The sequence below is a fragment of the Nilaparvata lugens genome, unplaced genomic scaffold (genome assembly GCF_014356525.2).
Source record: "Nilaparvata lugens isolate BPH unplaced genomic scaffold, ASM1435652v1 scaffold5442, whole genome shotgun sequence".
Taxonomy (NCBI): Eukaryota; Metazoa; Arthropoda; class Insecta; order Hemiptera; family Delphacidae; genus Nilaparvata; species Nilaparvata lugens.
The window spans coordinates 1-19,996 of NW_024091278.1; the positions used below are offsets into that span (position 1 = coordinate 1).

At 35.1% G+C, this 19,996-nt stretch overlaps 1 protein-coding gene across 2 annotated transcripts; it reads right to left on the bottom strand.

Annotated features, from left to right (window-relative positions):
• Positions 1–22: 22 nt before the first annotated feature.
• LOC120355982 (uncharacterized protein DDB_G0271670-like) lies at positions 23–19,880 on the bottom strand. 2 transcript variants are annotated; one of them, XM_039444758.1, is made up of 6 exons: positions 19,705–19,880; positions 17,061–17,221; positions 15,473–15,531; positions 10,838–10,888; positions 3,619–3,705; positions 23–1,703 (listed from the first exon to the last, which is right to left on the bottom strand). In XM_039444758.1, exons 3-6 carry the CDS (start codon positions 15,485–15,487, stop codon positions 591–593), a joined length of 1,266 nt encoding a protein of 421 aa, XP_039300692.1. In that variant the 5' UTR covers positions 15,488–15,531; positions 17,061–17,221; positions 19,705–19,880; the 3' UTR covers positions 23–590. The 2 variants fall into 2 exon arrangements, with proteins under 2 accessions (XP_039300692.1, XP_039300693.1); XM_039444759.1 differs by lacking the exon at positions 10,838–10,888.
• Positions 19,881–19,996: the final 116 nt, after the last annotated feature.

A 19,996-nucleotide genomic window follows, 5' to 3' on the forward strand; every position in this document is an offset into this window, starting at 1 on the left:
CTCTCCAATATTGATTATTTATACAAATCTAGACTGACAAATTTAATTAAAAAAATATAAATTGGAATAGAATTGGTTAAATTAAAATTGAATTTTTCTACAAAAGGATAGGCAGCTTTTTTAATTATAATAATAGGTAATAATACACATGTATTAAACATCAATGTTTGATGAATATAGCTGATATATGCAAATTTAAATCCAAATACCTAATTATTCAATAACATCAAGTTTTTAACTATCTTTACAACTTGTGGACGCTTTCATAGAAAGCCCATAAATTGTACGTGTATTAGGTATAGATGTGATTGTTTGATTGGTAATATCATTATTGGATGTTATAATTTATAAGAAACGAATACTGTACTTAAAGTCAATATCAAATAAAGAAATAAATACTTGCAACTTGCATTTTGTAGAAAAATTAATTACAGTTCTTAAGTCTTCAATCTTCATTATTTGATGATCTACTCTCACTGGAACTTGGTTTATTTTCAGAGGAAAGTTATAATTTTGAAGAAATAAAACTGTTAAATTCAATATCAAATAAAGAAATAAATTCTTGCAGCTTGCGGAAAAATATTCAGTCTTCAATCTTCATTATTTGATTTATTCTCGCTGGAACTTGGCTTACTTTCAGAGGTAGTGTTACTGGTTGATGCTTTTTGAATCACAGATGTGATTCTTGCCCTACTAGTATTACTTGCAGATGTGGGATTATTAGTTGAAATTGAATTACTGGCAGTAGCTTGGTTACTATTTGAAGGTATGTTGTTTGAAGTTGCATTACTACTTGTAGTTCTACCAGTTGAAGGAGGATTGATTACTGATGTAGCTCTACTAGTTGAAGCTATACTGCTAGTATTACTAGCAGTTGTAGATTTACTAGTTGCATTACTTGTATTTAAAGAGTTACCAGTAGCAAATGTTGATCTACTAGTGGAAGGAAATTTACTGGAAGAAGTCATCATCCTACTAGCAGGTGTCTGCTTAGTAGTTGGTACAGCATTACTTGAATATGTGGAAGGATCAAAAGTTATAGTTTTTGGCATAGTAGTTTGAATTGCACTACTTGAAACCATCGTCCTACTAGCTGGAACTGCATTACTTGAGGATGTGCTACTTGAAGTCATCGTCCTACTAGCTGGAATCGCATTAATTGAAGATGTGCTACTTGAAGGCATCGTCCTACTAGCTGGAATCGCATTAATTGAAGATGTGCTACTTGAAGGCATCGTCCTACTAGCTGGAATTGCATTACTTGAAGATGTGCTACTTGAAGGCATCATCCTACTAGCTGGAATCGCATTACTTGAAGATGTGCTACTTGATGTCATCGTCCTACTAGCTGGAATCGCATTACTTGAAGATGTGCTACTTGAAGTCATCGTTCTACTAGCTGGAATTGCAGAGTTACTGGTTAAGTATGCATTATTTGCATTTGCATTCCTAATAGTTGAAGGGAAATTAGTCGAAGTTGTTGGCCTTCTAGCAGTCATCCTATTAGCTTGCATTGTGCCACCTGCATACGTGTTACTTAGAGCAACAGGCCACTTGGTGGAATCAGCAGTGTAAGGCTTAGTAGCTGCATTATTAGCGAATCTGCCTGCTGATTGATACATGCTGTTTGGTATCTGATGCTTGTTCCCCTGATTGTTGGAAGATGCGGGATTTGTTGGAAGGGCTTTAGATGTAACGCCAGTCTATAAAAAATACAAACAAACCGTTTAAATGCATAACTAAAAACAAAGAGGATATGATAATTCATCTGCATGATTTGTTGGAAGTGATCCAGCTGTACCGCCAGTCTATAAAGAATACAAACTGATTGACCGAGCGAAGTGAGGTCTAAGATTCAAGTCGACGGTTTGGCATTTCTCTTAATGTTTAAATGTTTGAATGTTTATATGTTGCGCATTTACGGCGAAACGCGGTAATAGATTTTCATGAAATTTGACAGGTATATTCCTTTTTTAATTGCGCGTCGACGTATATACAAGGTTTTCGGAAATTTTGCATTTCAAGAATAATATAAAAGGAAAAAGGAGCCTCCTTCATACGCCAATATTAGAGTAAAAATCTGGTGTGGCGCACTCACACAACTTTCCTTGCTGTTATGAGAATTGATCACCTGACGCTAGTGTTCACGCGCATCTCAAGTCTACTTATAAACGAAGATCTGAGTCAGCTGGTGACAGTACAATAACGCTGGAGACATACGAGGTCTGCTATCTCTTCATAGTGAATCATTTAATAGAATCAACAGTTGCCAGCAGTTTGCAATTGGATAATCACATTTTCTCGAATTTCGAGCTTATTTTCAATTTTAGTTGAAAATGTTACTGAACTTTAATTGTAGAGATTTTCATGCTCAATCTTTTCCACTTGAATTTTTTGTTTAAATTGTATCTGAAGTCTGTTAATTGGTAATCTAAAATCAAACTTTGCATAGATGGGGCGGAGCTCCTGAAATTTTTACAGATATAGGATTTGTGGCAGTTGATAGAGCTTATCAATGACTATTCTAGGTATAAATTAAATCAAAATCGTTGGAGCCGTTTTCGAGAAAATCGCGAAAACCCCTGTTTTTGACAACATTTTCTCCATTTTAGCCGCCATCTTGAATTGCATTTGATCGAAATTGTTCGTGTCGGATCCTTATATTGTAAGGACCTTAAGTTCCAAATTTTAAGTCATTGGGAGATGAGATATCGTGTACACAGACGCACATACACTCATACACACACACACACACACACACACACACACACACACACACACACACACACATACAGACCAATACCCAAAAACCACTTTTTTGGACTCAGGGGACCTTGAAACTTATAGAAATTTAGAAATTGGGGTACTTTTTCACTAAATTTTTACTCTAATATTGGCGTATGAAGGAGCCTCCTTCATACGCCAATATTAGAGTAAAAATCAGACTATAGGATTATTCATTATAAATCAGCTGACAAGTGATTACACAGATGTGTGGAGAAGCCAGTCAATTGCTGTATTTCCATAAGATCTATAGTTTCAATCAGGTACTCTCGTGGATGATAATACTGCATCATGTCTACTGTTCACAGAACTACTAGTAGTTTAAATGCACAACTAGTTACTAGGCAGCTGAAATCATGTGTCAGCGCACTTGTATGTCTGTGTGATAGCTTCCAAATAGCCTCAGCTGATTTTATGAATAAATGAAAAACTGTTGAATTGAATGCAATGAATTCTTCAGATGACTAAATTATAAATCACAACAAATATTTGTCTTATGCAATGTTATTAGTTATATCCTGAAAAAGCATGAAGGAGTGAAGAGTCAATTTTGTTGTCCAACCAACTTGATTTGTGGAGAGGTTCGAAGAATACTGATGTTTAAATTTGAAGCTGATTGATGAATGTTTCCTAAAGTTATTGTAGAACATACAAACAGACGGACAAAGACTTTGGCCTTGAGTGAGTCAAAAGTGAGAACTCGCTGTCACTCGTTCAATAATGAATAATGTGGCGTGACTCTGTAATGGGGCACTAATGTTTGATATGAATAAATAAAGGAAATATAATTTATTCATATTATATTGTATATGAATAAAGATAAAAAATACTCACAAGGAGATCAATTTGTCTACGCCTCCAATCTTCAACAGATTTCAATACCACTCTGTTAAGTTGCTCAGGAGAAAGAGCGTCCTTAAACTGAAATAATAAGATAAATTAAAATAATTCTCTACATATAAATTTACACAAAATTTTTCTTAAGATTCGAAACAGTCAATAAGTCTAATAAATTCAGAGGAATGCCCTTATACGTCCTTATATTGTAAACTAACAAAAGTATATTGAAATATTTCTCAACATTTAGATTTTCAACAAATTTTGCTCAAGACTTGAAGCATACATCAATAAATCTAGAGGAATATGCTATTACAATTATGGCAGTTAACATCAGAATATTTTTATTTGTAATTTTAAAATTATAATAATTTTATGAAGGTTAGGTTCAGACTCATAAGTCAATATTATTAATCGTGATAAAAAACCTACACGTTTTTCATTGTTTTCGGCTTTTCTATCAACCTATCGAAGATGTTTAATTATAATGCTAAAGTTTACATCAGTTATTCAGTATCGAGTAAAGATTATTTATGACTAATACTACTTTGGACAAATAAATTGAACTGATGTATTTAGGGACAGAAAAAGTTTTGAGTTAGCACCAGTTTTTTATTCAAATTTTGTAATATTTATTACTCTTAGGCTCAACTTACACTTACGCGACTCAGGTCGAGAAGAGACTCGACTCTAGTCGAGAGCATATGTCTCCAAATGGTGACACTTAGACCGACCAGTCGATTCTAGTCTCCGCGACGTCACCATTTGAAAACACATGCTCTCGACTAGAGTCGAGTCTCTTCTCGACCTGAGTCGCGTAAGTGTGAGTTGAGCCTTAATAATGAATGAGAAAATGTATGCAAGAATAAATAAATGATTTAATACACTACTAAAGGAATAAGTGAATGGATAAATAAATGATAGAATGAATAATTTTAAACATATTCAATGTATATAATGAGAGTCGAAAGATATATAGAAATATATGAACACTCAACGCATAATTACAGGTCGAATTACATTATTGTATAAAGTATTTAATAAAAGGATGACATTCTATACGGAGATGAATTTATTTATTTTTTAGGAATAACTGGATGAATATTTGGAATCATAACTAATTGTGATATGGGATAGACCATAAAAAATTGATCCTTTTAAATCGGATTCATAATCTCGCTCTTCGATCTATATTTTCAGTGTGGAGTTGGAGAAACAATTGTTATATATTGGTATCACAAAACATCAAAAATCTGGTGTGGTACACTCACACAACTTTCCTTGCTCATATTTGAAACTACGATCAGACTTTTGTATAATATATGTGTATATATAATTGTTTTCAGAGTACTTTTTCTTTGGTGAATTGTGAAATTCGATGATTTTTTTAGTCGTCATTTTTTTAAGTCGTCAAAACGCTGTTCTACAGATGAAATATCTCGACTATGTGTTCTTTTACTTTCCTTGCCCTACTACCATAGGTAAGGAAAGTATTGCTTTCCAAAAAAAATTAAGGTACCCCAATTTCAAGTTTTCTATACGTTTCAAGGTCCCTGAGTCCAAAAACATGATTTTTGGGTATTGGTCTGTGTGTGTGTATGTGTGTGTGTATGTCTGTGAAAACGATAACTCCATTCCTAATTAACCGATCGACTTGGAATTTTAAACTTAAGGTCCCTATACCGTGAGGACCCGACAATAAGAAATTCAATAAAATTCAATTCAAGATGGCGGAAAAAATGGCGGATAATTACTAAAAAACCATGTTTTTCACGTTTTTCTCGAAAATGGCTCTAACGATTTTCTACAAATCATATCATGGATAGCTATTTATAAGCCCTATCAACTAGCATAAGTCTCATTTCTGGGAAAATTCCAGGAGCTCCGTTATATTCTTGAGAAAAATGGCGGAAAATGACTAAAAAACCATGTTTTTCACGGTTTTCTCGAAAACGGCTCCAACGATTTTCTTCAAATTATACCATGGATAGCTATTTTTAAGCCCTATCAACTGGCATAAGTTTCATTTCTGGGAAAATTCCAGAAGCTCCGTAATATTCTTGAGAAAAATGGCGGATAATGACTAAAAAATCCATGTTTTTCACCGTTTTCTCGAAAACTGCTCTAACGATTTACTTCAAATTCATACCATGGATAGATATTCATAAGCACTATCAACTGGCATAAGTCTCATTTCTGGGAAAATTCCATGAGCTCCGTAATATTCTTGAGAAAAATGGCGGATAATGACCAAAAACCAGGTTTTTCACGGTTTTCTCGAAAACGGCTCTAACGATTTTCTTCAAATTCAAGCCATGGGTAGTAGCTATTCATAAGTCCTATCAAATGACATGAGTTTTTTCCTTGGAAAATTGCAGGAGCTCCGTAATATTCTTGAGAAAAGTGGCGGATAACTACTAAAAAACCATGTTTTTCACGATTTTTTCAAAATAACTTGACCGATTTTTTTCAAATTCATACTCTGTATAGTTATTTATCAGCTCTATTAACTGGCATGAGTCTCCTTTCTGGGAAACTAATGGGGGGTCCACCCCATCCTTGAGAAATGGACTTTGTAACCTCCTTCTCGTGCATGAGGTAGGTAGGTAGAGCAGTTCATAAAAAGAACACATATTTCATCTGTAGAACAGCTGTTTTGACGACTTTAAAAAAATGACGACTAAAAAAAATCATTGAATTTCACAATTTACACAAAGGAAAAAGTACTCTGAAAACAATTATATATACACATATACAAAAGTCTGATCGTAGTTTCGAATATGAGCAAGGAAAGTTGTGTGAGTGTACCACACCAGATTTTTATGAACTGCGCTACCTACCTACCTCATGCACGAGAAGGACTAAGTTTCTAAGTCCATTTCTCAAGGATGGGGTGGACCCCCCATTGGTTTCCCAGGAAGGAGACTCATGCCAGTTGATAGAACTGATAAATAACTATACAGAGTATGAATTTGAAAAAAATCGGTCAAGTTATTTTTGAGAAAATCGTGAAAAAGGTGTTTTTTTTTTTGTAATTATCAGCCATTTTTCTCAAGAATATACGAAGCTCCAGCAATTTTCCCAGAAAAAAACTCATGTCATTTGATAGGGCTTATGAATAGCTATCCATGGTATAAATTTGAAGAAAATCATTAGAGCCGTTTTCGAGAAAACCGTGAAAAACATGGTTTTTTAGTCACTATCCGCCATTTTTCTCAAGAATATTACGGAGCTCATGGAATTTTCCCAGAAATGAGACTCATGCCAGTTGATAGTGCCTATAAATATTTATCCATGGTATGAATTTGAAGAAATTCGATAGAGCCGTTTTCGAGAAAACCGTGAAAAACATGGATTTTTAGTCATTATCCGCCATTTTTCTCAAGAATATTACGGAGCTCCTGCAATTTTCCCAGAAATGAGACTCATGTCAGTTGATAGGGCTTATAAATAGCTATCCATGGTATAAATTTGAAGAAAATCGTTAGAGCCGTTTTCGAGAAAAACGTGAAAAACATGGTTTTTTAGTAATTATCCTCCATTTTTTCCGCCATCTTGAATTGAATTTTATTGAATTTCTTATTGTCGGATCCTCATGGTATAAGGACCTTAAGTTTAAAATTTCAAGTCAATCGGTTAATTATGAATGGAGTTATTCATAATGGAGTTATTCAAATCGGTTAATTATGAATGGAGTTATCGTGTTCACAGACATACACACATACTACACACACACTTACATACACACACACACATACACACACACACACACACACACACACACACACACACACACACACACAGACCATACCCAAAAATAATGTTTTGGACTCAGGGGACCTTGAAACGTATAGAAAACATGAAATTAGGGTACCTTAAATTTTTTTGGAAAGCAATACTTCCTTACCTATGGTAATAGGGCAGGAAAGTAAAAACAATAATGTATTACTGCATCAAGGGAAGTCAATAAAGGTTTCTGCTGCAAATATAACTGCAAAGAATATGTAATACGTACAAACACATTCATTCATATCTCCAACAAAAATGTTTTTTGTTTCTTTGTTACTACAACTACAATACTATAAAACATTCAAAAACAACAGATAAAAATATATGTGCAAGCAACAATCAAGTTTCAACACTATAATAACTACTTTGAGGCTATACTATCACGTAACCCGTGCTTTGCACTGGGGAAAATATTGATTCAAGATTCGTTTTATTAACCATCAGGCTACAATTATAGCATTAGGCAAGCCATAATATATACATTTTAAAAGTAGGCTAATCATATCTGATAAAGCACATCTATATTACATTCAATTCAGGTATTCAGATATTCCTCAAGTGAGTAAAAGACATTATTCTTAAGATAACTGTATATAACTTTCTTAAATTTGTTTGGAGGCAGATTCCTGGTTGTTTGAGGCAGTTTATTATACAATATACACTGTTGGAAAGTATGGCTTCTCATAGTTTTAGGAAGTCTTATTTGTGGTGCTACAATGTTTCTACTGTTCCTGGTATTATATGCATGGAAGTCTTCATGAATGGAACATTTTTCTGAGTTTTCCTTGACGTAAATTAAATTAGAATAAATGAAGAGAGATGGAAGGGATAGTATACTCAAATTAGGGAAATGTGGCCTGCATGAATCTCTCTGTGTTAGTCCTAGGATAGCTCTAAGAGCTTTTTATGACATAGGAACACTGTTTTTGAATGGACGGAATCACCCCATAGACGCACACCATAACTCAAATATGAGTGGAAGAGCCCAAAATAGGTCAATATGAGTGTATCTAAATTCACGCAATTTCTCAGTTTTCTCAATAAATAGATTATTCGAGATGCTCAATATGTGTGTCCCAGTTCAGCTTGTAGTCCATATGAAGTCCAAGAAGTTTGACCGGTTTAATCAGACTCAGATTGTCTTTGAGGGAGAAAAACAGTATCTCAGTTTTATCTTCATTCAATTTCAGTCCATTGGCCACATACCAAGTGCTGACCGTAGACAGAGCATTTTCGAGTTTATTCTATACTCTTTCTATCAATGGGTCTGTAGCACAACAGTCGTGTCATCAGCATATAATACACTTAAATATGTGTTGTAAATGCAAACCCATATATGTCAAAAATATATTATTTTGTCAAAATTACGTGGATAATTTCCTTCTGAATTGAAAAATCCCATAAAAATATGAATTGATCGGTCTCCAACCCGCAACCTTTCATACATTTGAATGTCAACACTGACATATATTCATTCCTATATATATTCCTATATTCATTCATTCAAATTGTCCATTCATTATTGTTCCACAATAATTGTTCATTCAAATTGTTCCACAATAATTTCATTTGTTCAGAATCAAATTACCATCATAGGTTGGAATCTTGTTGTTGCGTAAACTTTGATCACAAATTGACTACATTTGTTTTAATTATTAAATTAAAATTAATTAATTGAAGAAATGAAAATAAACCTACATCCATCCTCGGTGAGTTTAGAATCTTTTTGTAAAACTGCAATTTTATCAGTTCATTAGTTCATAAGTGATGATGCGTGAATCGAGTATTTCCTATCCCATACATGAATAAATTGACAATTACTTTCTTATTTATTTATTAGAGCAAAAAATAGCCTACTATAGTCGGGAAAGAAAAAACAGGCTATTGCCCAAAACTTCTTCAATTTCCTAATTTTGTCTTAATTTGTCTTAAATATTATGTAGGTTATGTCCATTTCAATTTATACTTATATGAATTTATTAATAAGACTATACGTGAAAGCTATGAAATATTTACACTCTGACTAAAGCATGCTTTTGAACAGTCAAGACCATGCTTTAGTTAGTAAAAGTAAATTAAATTCGTATGGCTATTAGTTGATGAAGAATCCCTTGCGGGAAGGTCCCACCTCGACTGAATATATCATTCAAGCCGTCATTTGGTCTTACGACTGTCATACTTCAGCCAGGACCAACAGTTAACGTTCCGATCTGATAACATGGGAGTGATACGGCTTTAAAAACTTTTGTTTGTAACCGGGTTTGAACCCGGGACCTCAAATCAGTAAAGGCCGGTTTCCGAGCTCAGGATTTAGCCAAGTTCTATACATAAACAGCTGGAGTCAGAAAATTGGCTTTCCGAAACGGGGCGTGGTCGTAGTCCACGTTTAAATAAAATTTCGAAAGTTTCAGCTATTATGAATTATTTAGGAATGCTTCATTTCGTCAAGGAAAAACGTTTCCAATTATAGAAATAACATATTAAAGATTATCATAAAAACTACGACTACGCCCCGTTTCGGAAAGCCAATTTTCTGACTTCAGCTGTTTAAAGTCTAGAACTTGGCTAAATCCCGAGCTCGGAAACCGGCCAAAGGCCCGCCGCAAAGTAGACCCACGCTAATCCACGAAAAGCAACCCACGCCATGGGATGTTTTGTAAACCATTGCTATAGAATTATTCATAATCAATCAGCTGACAAGTGGATTATTCATTGCATGTATTACACAGATGTCTGGAAAAGCCTAGCAATGTTTTACAAAACACCCCACGGCGTGGGTTGCTTTTCGTGGGTCTACATTGCCGCGGGCCTAAGTGTTTTCACATATAGCCTTCCAGCTGTTATTATGGTGCTAAAAAATATTGATATAACAGTTTGTAAGTCAGTGAGTAAATATTTTATAGTTATAGTTTTTCACATAAATATACACGAAGTCCCACGAAGAGGTTTACAAGTTTAATTTCATATTACGTGCCCATTCATGCACCGAACTTTTCTAAATTTTACACAGTTTACAAAGTAGGTTCTAAAAATATATTAATATATTCTGGGAAAATGTCAGCTCCCTAGCCTTCGTAGAAACAAAATGGCGGCAGTAGTTTTTAAATGAAGCGAATTGGTAAAATTTTCAATATGCCGCCATTTTGTTCCCAATGATTTTCCCAAAATATTTTTAGAACCTACTTTGTAAACTGAGTAAAATTTAGAAAAGTTGGTGCATGGATGAGCACGTAATATGAAATATTAAACTTGTAAAACTCTTCGTGGGACACCGTGTAGTCTTCGAACTGTATTATAGTATTAAAAATTGATGTTTCATCGCAGTGCATTATGGTGATTCAACAAACAATCTCTGACACCCGCATTAAAAATAAATAAATAAAATAAATCGCCTAACCACAAAGTGACTATTGTAAAGAATCCTCACCTTTTTTCTCAAAATATTTGTCATAATTTGCACATCATGTTCTGGGATTACCTGCAATGATAAAATATCAATCGATGGGTCCAAACTTATAATAATAGCCGGGGACACAACTGTTCATGCAGTGTTCCGATCCCACTCCGATCCGATCTCGAATGACAACAGCCTAGAATAGTGCATGTGATCTGTACTAACACCACTAATTTCTCAGCCAACACAAATATCGGATATGAGTAGGATCGGAACATTGCATGACAGGTGAGGTCCCGGCTAAAAACGGCGAGGTAAAATACAGAGCGTTTCAAAAAGTTCTTCGGGGTTACGAAAATTCATTACAAAAAAACTATTCCACTTACAATAATATAGTTATTAACTGTAGTAATGTGATAACTGTAGTTAATAATTCGTTTTTGAACTATTTTTGATTACACTACAGATTACTAAAACACTATTATTAAAAAAATCTGGTGTGGCACACTCACACAACTTTCCTTGCCGATATGAAAATTGATCACCTAACGCTAGTGTTCACGCGCATCTAATATTCAAAGATCTGAACCAGCTGGTGACAGGACAATAAAGCTGGAGACACACGAGGTCTGCTATCTCTCATAGTGAATGATTTAATAGAATCAACAGTTGCCAACAGTTTGCAATTACATTTTGAATAATCTCATTTTCTTGAATTTCGAGCTTATTTTCAATTTTAGGTCAAGATGTTACTGAACATTAATTGTAGAGATTTTCATGCTCAATCTTTTCCACTTGAAATTGTTTAAATTGTATCTGAAGCCTGATAATTGGGAATCTAAATTCAAACTTTGCATAGATGGGGCGGAGCTCCTGGAATTTTTACAGATGTGGGACTTGTGGCAGTTGATAGAGATTATTAATGACTATTTCAGGTATAAATTTGATCAAAATCGTTGGAGCCGTTTTCGAGAAAATCGCGAAAACCCATTTTTTGACAACTTTTTCGCCATTTTAGCTGCCATCTTGGATTGCATTTGGTCGAAATTGTTCGTGTTGGATCCTTATATTGTAAGGACATTAAGTGCCAAATTTCAAGTCATTCAGTTAATTGGGAGATGAGATATCGTGTACACAGACCAATACCTAAAAACCACTTTTTTGGATTCAGGGGACCTTAAAACGTATAGAAATTTAAAAATTGGGGTACCTTAATTTTTTTCGGCAATCAATACTTTCCTTACCTATGAATAGGGCAAGGAAAGTAAAAAATTAGACTGAAGAGTCTTCAAAAACAGTTTAAAAACGAATATTCAAACTTAACTCAAACTCAAAGTGAAATTAACTTTAAACTGTCAGCATTGGTAGAATGGGAAGCAATGATGTTATTATATGAGGATTGCTGCCAATTTGAATGATTTCGTCAAAATCCCCACTTCCCAATAAATTTCTGCTCTGGTGGCCAGGAAAAATACAACGGGTTCTTATGGTATAGTGAGGTCCACGTTATAATGGCAGTGGAGAAAGATACGAACAACTTTGCCGATCCTCTGTCTTGTCAATGCCTTCTATAGACGGTAGCTGATACAGGTTTATTGAAGTAATATTAACTGTTCATTCTCGTTTAAAATGATCAATTATACTTTATTAAGCAAGAAATTATATTTTTCAATTAATTGATTATGAATTTACATAATTAAGATACAATATTTGTTAATTATTAATTCTATATGTTAAAAGACGATCTGGCAACAGAGCAAAGCGAGGAAGAGATATCGCTATCGGCTTGTTGAATGACAGACAAGGATAGCGATACCATTGCTAATCAAACACTGCCATTATAACGTGGACCTCACTATAGTGTTCATAAATAGCAAACTTCAAATGTGTGTGTACACACCATAAGAAACAATGTTATTTTTTATGCCCAGCAGGACTTAAAGCTGGATTTCCACATAAATCAGAGACAGTGAAAATATAATTCCTACGAGTTCTAATTGTACTATCCCCACTCAGTCCAGCCGACCTAGTATACAAAAGCATAGAGAAACAATAGCGTAAGTAGATATCCCATGTTATAGGGCGTTTATGTCGCAACTTTTACTGTTATCTCAAGCCGATTACTGTCGATTTTTACTGTTTTGACCGGGTAAAAAGTATGATCGGCATAATATGAGAGACTACCAAGCCGATAGTTCACGTAGTTCTTTCCCATGCAGCTGTGTGACGCTGGTAGTCTCTCAAATTGTGCCGTTCCCACACTCTCACCCCAACAAAGTAGTAAAAATTGACAGTAATCGGCTTGAGATAACAGTAAAAGTTGCGACATAAATTCCCTATACCATGGGATATCTACTTACGCTATAGTTTCTCTATGACAAAAAAATTATGATGATTTTTCAAATTCATAAAACAAAATGGCGGCCATTTAAAATGTTGTTTCTTAAATAAATCAAAAACCGTTGGTTGAAAAAAATACAAGAATAACTTTTTTTAGTAATTTTAGTTACCTATTGATTGGCACCAGATTTCTTACGATCGAACCAATATTAACTGAGATATGGCAGCTCTAGTGGTTGGTAACCCACCAACCAATGGTTATGTAACGTTATTTTATTGTTTGATATGATTTAAAACCTTAGTGATAGGTGACCACTGAAAGTTTGTTGCAATGCAAACCAAGGCATGCTGATAGAGTCACCTCAATGATTCAACAATCTCTATTTGCATTGCATGTTAATAGTAACCGATTTAAGGTCATATCAAACAATAAAATAACGTTACATAACCATCTGAAGGTGGTTTACCAACCACTAAAGCTGCCATAGCTCAGTTAATATTGGTTCAATCTTAAGAAATCTGGTACCAATCGATAGGTAATTAAATTTACTATAAATTTTATTCTTGTATTTTTTTCAAACCAACGATTTCTGAGTTGTTAAAGAAACAAAAACAACATTTTTAATGCCCGCCATTTTGTTTCATGAATTGAAAAATTATAATAATTTTTTTGTAGCTTTGTCTAGTTGTTATAAATGATTGTGCAAAGTTTCAATTTCGTATGTTCAACCATTATTTAGAAAAAAAATAAGTGAAAAAAGCAAAATGGCCGCTGAGTGAGTAACTGAAGACTTCCGGACAATTTAAATATGATATATAGATATGTTTTTTACCCAGGGACAATATGCCCTAGAATATTGGTAGGGAGCTCGTAAATACCATGTAGATATGCATGTGAGTGTGATATAGATATATGAATGTGATTATTTAGACTTAAGACCTCAAAAACACTGATTTCCAATCAACTTCTCATCTAATGGGCAGCGAATTGGAGTTTTCACACATAATTATGCAGTGTTCACATGAAAATGTGTGTGAACACTACCATAAGATCTTATTAAATTATCTTCAGATACAGTTTTTGGTCAGATACAGGGTGTCTGTAAAATAAGTAACCGGACTGACCTCAGGAAATTTTTTATTGGCAAAATATGTACAATTTTTCATTAGATATCTTCAAAGTAGTCCCTATTGGAGTCGATAACACGCTGATACCGGATTTTCCAATCCCTGAACGCTCCCTGGAAGTCGTCACCCTCTATGCTGTCTAGAGCCCTCGTCGTAGCACGTTGAACGTTTTCCAGAGTCCCGAACCGCGTCCCCTTAAGTTGTCTCTTGATCTTGGGGAACAAAAAGAAGTCCGGTGGTGCCATATCCGGGCTGTAAGGAGGATGCAAACGTTACCCTCGACTATTTGGCCAACAGCTCGGTGACGAGGAGGCAGGTGTGCGACGGAGCATTGTCGTGATGGAGGATCCCCGAATCGGCAATCTCCGGACGGACTCGATGAACCCGGGCGGTTAGTCGACGGAGCACCTCCCTGTAGTACTGGTCGTTTACAGTTTGGCCGGGTGGCACTAACTCTTTGTGAACGGCCAGTACCACAGAGAGGTGCTCCGTCGACTAACCGCCCGGGTTCATCGAGTCCGTCCGGAGATTGCCGATTCGGGGATCCTCCATCACGACAATGCTTCGTCGCACACCTGCCTCCTCGTCACCGAGCTGTTGGCCAAATAGTCGAGGGTAACGTTACCACATCCTCCATACAGCCCGGATATGGCACCACCGGACTTCTTTTTGTTCCCCAAGATCAAGAGACAACTTATGGGACGCGGTTCGGGACCCTGGAAAACGTTCAACGTGTTACGACGAGGGCTCTAGACAGCATAGAGGGTGACGACTTCCAGGGAGCGTTCAGGGATTGGAAAATCCGGTATCAGCGTGTTATCGACTCCAATAGGGACTACTTTGAAGATATCTAATGAAAAATTGTACATATTTTGCCAATAAAAAATTTCCTGAGGTCATTCCGGTTACTTATTATACAGACCCTGTATAGTGATATTTATCCACAATGAAACACTAGAATATTGTCTAAATATAGCATGAATTTATGTTCTGCTGAGCAGGAAAAGAAACCCACAATATCTTAAGGAAATGTTCACACATTTACATGTGAACACTACCATAAGAATTAATGAAATTCCTGTTGAAAGTTTCGGTCGAAAGCGTTTGATAAGCAAAGCAAAGAGTGAGTTAGGTTATGGTTGCTCAATGTTAGTAAATCAGCAATTTAAATTTAAAAAGACTTGAAAATCGTGAAATTACCTGATCGACCAACATTGCAACGGCGTCAGGCGGAACTGATGAAGACTGGATACGATCAACTGAAAAAAATCCCAAAATTAATTTTTTGGTCGTGTATTTCAAAACTAATAGATAAATTGCAATGAAGTTACAAATAGAAAACATCGAGTAGAATAATTCCAAAGTAGCTATTCCCAAAATTCAGTTGAATAATCGAGTGCTTCCGTAGTTCAATTTCTGTAAAATTATTCAGTAAATGATAGGTCAGTCTACTGATACATCAGATCTGTCTTTAGAAGCCTATCTATTAGAAGCCTTTCTTGCATGAGTTTCAAAAAAACTGTTAAATTTATCCTGCATCAAAATGCATTTATACAGTGGCTGATTTTTATGAAATTGATTTTCGTATGTATGAATTGTGAAAATGGTTTTGTAAATTACTTTATATTGTAAAATTGTAACTTATTGTTTTTATGCTTGGAATTTTGTATAATATTTATATGACGATTGACCATACATACATTTTGTTAAATGTCTTATGTCAATGAAGAAATTTCTATTTCTATTTATTGAATCCTAGTATTGGCAATTGCTTTATTTCGATAGCTTTTATTCAATCCACCCATTAAAATATGTTTCTGCAATTGAATGATATGATGCCCATTCAAGTAATAAATAGTACTAAAAACAGGTTATTTTAGGTAAACTATTTAAAGTTTTTTTTCTCTATTCTCAATGTTATCCACCTTGGAAGCCTTCATGATAGAGGAAGAGGATTGAGGCTTTCGTTACACATATCATTGCCCAAGTCTAGTTACACACACATCGATTTTTGAACGTAGATTTTTTGCCGTTTTTATGAATTCTATTAGATTAAACTTACCTTGACAAATATGATGTGATCGTGTGTTTGTCAAGTTCCATTCAATCTGGTAGAATTTACAATGACAGCTAGAATAGAATGTCCAAAAATCGATGTGTGTATCTAGACTAACATGAATTGTTAAAACAAATTGGGGTTATATGCACCATCTCAATTCAAATTGGGGCTATATGCACCATCTCAATTCAAACTGAGATCATCAGCTGTTGGTTTAAACTCTGAATGTAACACTTTATGATGAATGAGGCCATATCTTCATGAAAGCTAAGATAACTGTGACTTCATAACATCATGTAAACTAAGATAACGGTAGCTTCTATTGATTGATTATTGATTCATACAATAATTACATCAACAAAAATGATAGGAAGTGATAAAATAAGGTAACCTTGTGCTATTCCTCTCCCAGATTTAGATAAGGTTATACGTAGTCCGAAATAGATTAAGTCTTGTAGTTGTTCACTTCACAAAATTTTCAGTTCTTAATTATTTTCACAAAGTAGATTTTTATATCTTCATGTAATTGTAGGTTGTTTCTATTGTCTAATGGGACAGTTTAGGGCATGCACATGTTGTACCTTTCCTCAAGCCAAGTATTTGTACACAATATAATAAATTAATTAATTAATAAACTTATAATATTAGCATTAGACATAAATGGTGGTGCATGTGGGTCTAAGAAAACAAAATTATTTGAATGCAAGAAAAAATATTACAACTACTTACGATTTGGGCGTTCTTCTTCTCATTCTTGTAATCTTCCCAGGCAGCTCTCTGTTCCTCTTCGTCTAGCTCCTCCTCTTCGACGTGACTGAGCAACGAGTCGTGCATGAACACTTGTAAATCAGCGAACTGTGTTCTTCGAGCATGTCACACAGCAATCGATCCTGGAACCGACAACAACTCATTAAATAATAGATTATTGACTAGAAAGCCCCCGGCAATATCCTATCCTATACTATTAAACAAGCATTTCTGTTTATCCTATTATATTAAGCGAGCAATTTCTGTATGTATTAATTTATATGGTTATAATATATTTGGGTATTTATTTTGTATGTCCAACGGATCTCGAAACCGGCTCCAACGATTCTCACGAAATTTGGAACATAGTAGGTTCATGATATAAAAATTCGATTGCAATAGGTCTCATCCCTGGGAAAACTCGCTGGATGACATTAAAATGATAATAATTATTCATCCTTGGAAAAACAGCTGATCATTTCGTCGTCTGTCGAGTCGATAATGGAAGTGAGTGAGCCTGAGTGGGACTCAGTCCCATGTGAGTGGGACTGAGAGAAAATTATGACTCAGCTGTTGAACTATTGCAATAATTCAATCAGGTACTTAGTGCCTGTTCCACAAACGCCGGTTAAATTAATTCCTGATTAATTCCAGAACCAATCAGAGAAGCCGTGTTTTTAAAATGATCTTCTCTGATTTGGTTCACGTGAGGTTATTCAGGATTAAAATTTAACCGGCTTTGTGCAACCGGGGGCCTCTGTGAGAGAGATTTTTGCATTCCACTGGGAATTAATCTCAAACCACTGTGATTAGATAGAACCTTTCTGTATAAAGGTTTGTGCGTGCGCCACACCAGATTTTTATTTATTGATAAACAGAACACAATTATCTAAAATGATCGTGTTTATAATTTACAGCTGACTATACGTCAGCTAATGAATTTCGGGGATGCGATATTTTTATTTTCCACAGAATCACTCGCTCACTTTTTCCTATTCACAGACGACGGAAGTCTCAGCTGTTTCAGCCAAGGATGAATTATCCTTTTAATGTCATTCAACGAGTTTTCCCAAGGATGTGACCTAGTGCAATCAAATTTTTATATCATATAAACCTACTATGTTCCAAATTTCGTGAAAATCGTTAGAGCCGTTTTCGAGATCCGTTGAACATAAATAATCACATAACCAGATATAAAGATATAAAAATAACCAGATATAATAATATAAACAGACATACAAAAATTGCTCGCTCAATATAATAGGATTTGTTGTTTATTTCATGTTAGAAGCTGCTGTCAAACAGCTGTTTTTTGTTCAAAGCCTCTCGCTGATGACAAAACATGTGTGTGCATGATAAGCATGCACGTACACACATGTTTATCATGCATGTCCTGCCGTTAGTGGCCAGTCTATCAAGCATGTTATTATGAACGGAATGGTTCTGCTTCCAGTTGAAAGTGATAGTAGAATTATTGATTACATTCCACAATCACAATATCAAATCTATGATTAGGAGCGTAACAACAGGATAAACCCAAAACTGTTTCTCTCCCTAAGGGCCGTTTGCACAGTCATAGTTTAATAGTAAATTTCGCACCTAGGCCGAAAATGAGATTTTTCCGGCTAGAAATCGGTTTCAAGTCCGAGGCCGTAGGCCGAGGACTAGAAAAGATTGAGAGCCGGAAAAACATTTTTGCCCATGGTGAGAACGTTATTTTTCGCCACACAGAAAAAAACATATAAACATAAGAATAATTGTTTATTAGGCACTTCCGAAAGCAAAACAGGAAGGTCATAGCTCTAGCAAATCTGAATATCAGGAAATTGTTCAAGTATTTTATTTTTTATTTTGATTTGTCTAAATAACCTAAAAGATTATGTTCAATTATGTAAGAGGTTGAGTTTATACTTGTTATTCTTCCAATGACAATAAGATGATTAGATATTATTATAAATGTTTTGATTCTTGAATAATAAACACAGATAATAAAAAGTTTTTTGATCAGCTGTTTTAGCACACTTGAAATTTGGCCAATCTGAATGTCAACGTCAACAATGCTTGTTGTTGTTGACTTCGGAAGTCTAGGTTAGAAGTTCTATCCTACTCTGAAAATCAAATTTGAATAGTTTATGATATATATCTCATCTGTACTTTATTCATCCAAATAAAATTAATGATAGTATCTTATTGCAGAATACTTATTCAATTCTGAAGCATAAACTGATTCCGTTCATAAACCATTTTGTAAACACGTCACATCAAATCAGAATCAGCTGACTTCAAGGTTATTTTACAGCCCTAGGGCCGTAAAACTATACCGGCCTGGTCAGAAAACAATCATTTTCGGCCTCCATATGACGCACGAAAACCAGCTCATTACATCCAAGGGGGCGAAAACTAAATTTCATCTTAATCTGGATTAAATCTATATCAAGTTTCATTTATTGTAATGTGATTCAGTTTGAGTTTAAGCCAACAGCTGATTGAATTCAGTTTAAGCTTTCACTGTGCAAACGGCCCTAGTCTTGATAAAAATACGTCATGAAAACACATTTTTGATGAAAATGAGGTTATGAAAACACATTTATGAACTGTATGTTAGGTTTTGATGACGTTCTCCTACCTTTGGCACGATGGGGATAGGCCTGTCATCCGGATCGGCTGGCGTGAACTTGTACAACTCCTGAAGGTCGCTCTCCGAGTAGTGCCGGTTCACCTGCTGTTCGTCGACCACCCTGATCGACAGCGACAGTTTCGAGATTTGTCGGTCGTAGATCTTCTCCTCCATCGTACCCTGTCAACATTCACAGACACCTTGCATCACAAATGATTCTCTTTCGAAAAGCTGCAAATGTTTCTTACAAAAGCTGCAATTGATTCCCTCTAAAGCTGCACGTTGTTTTCTTGGGGACACT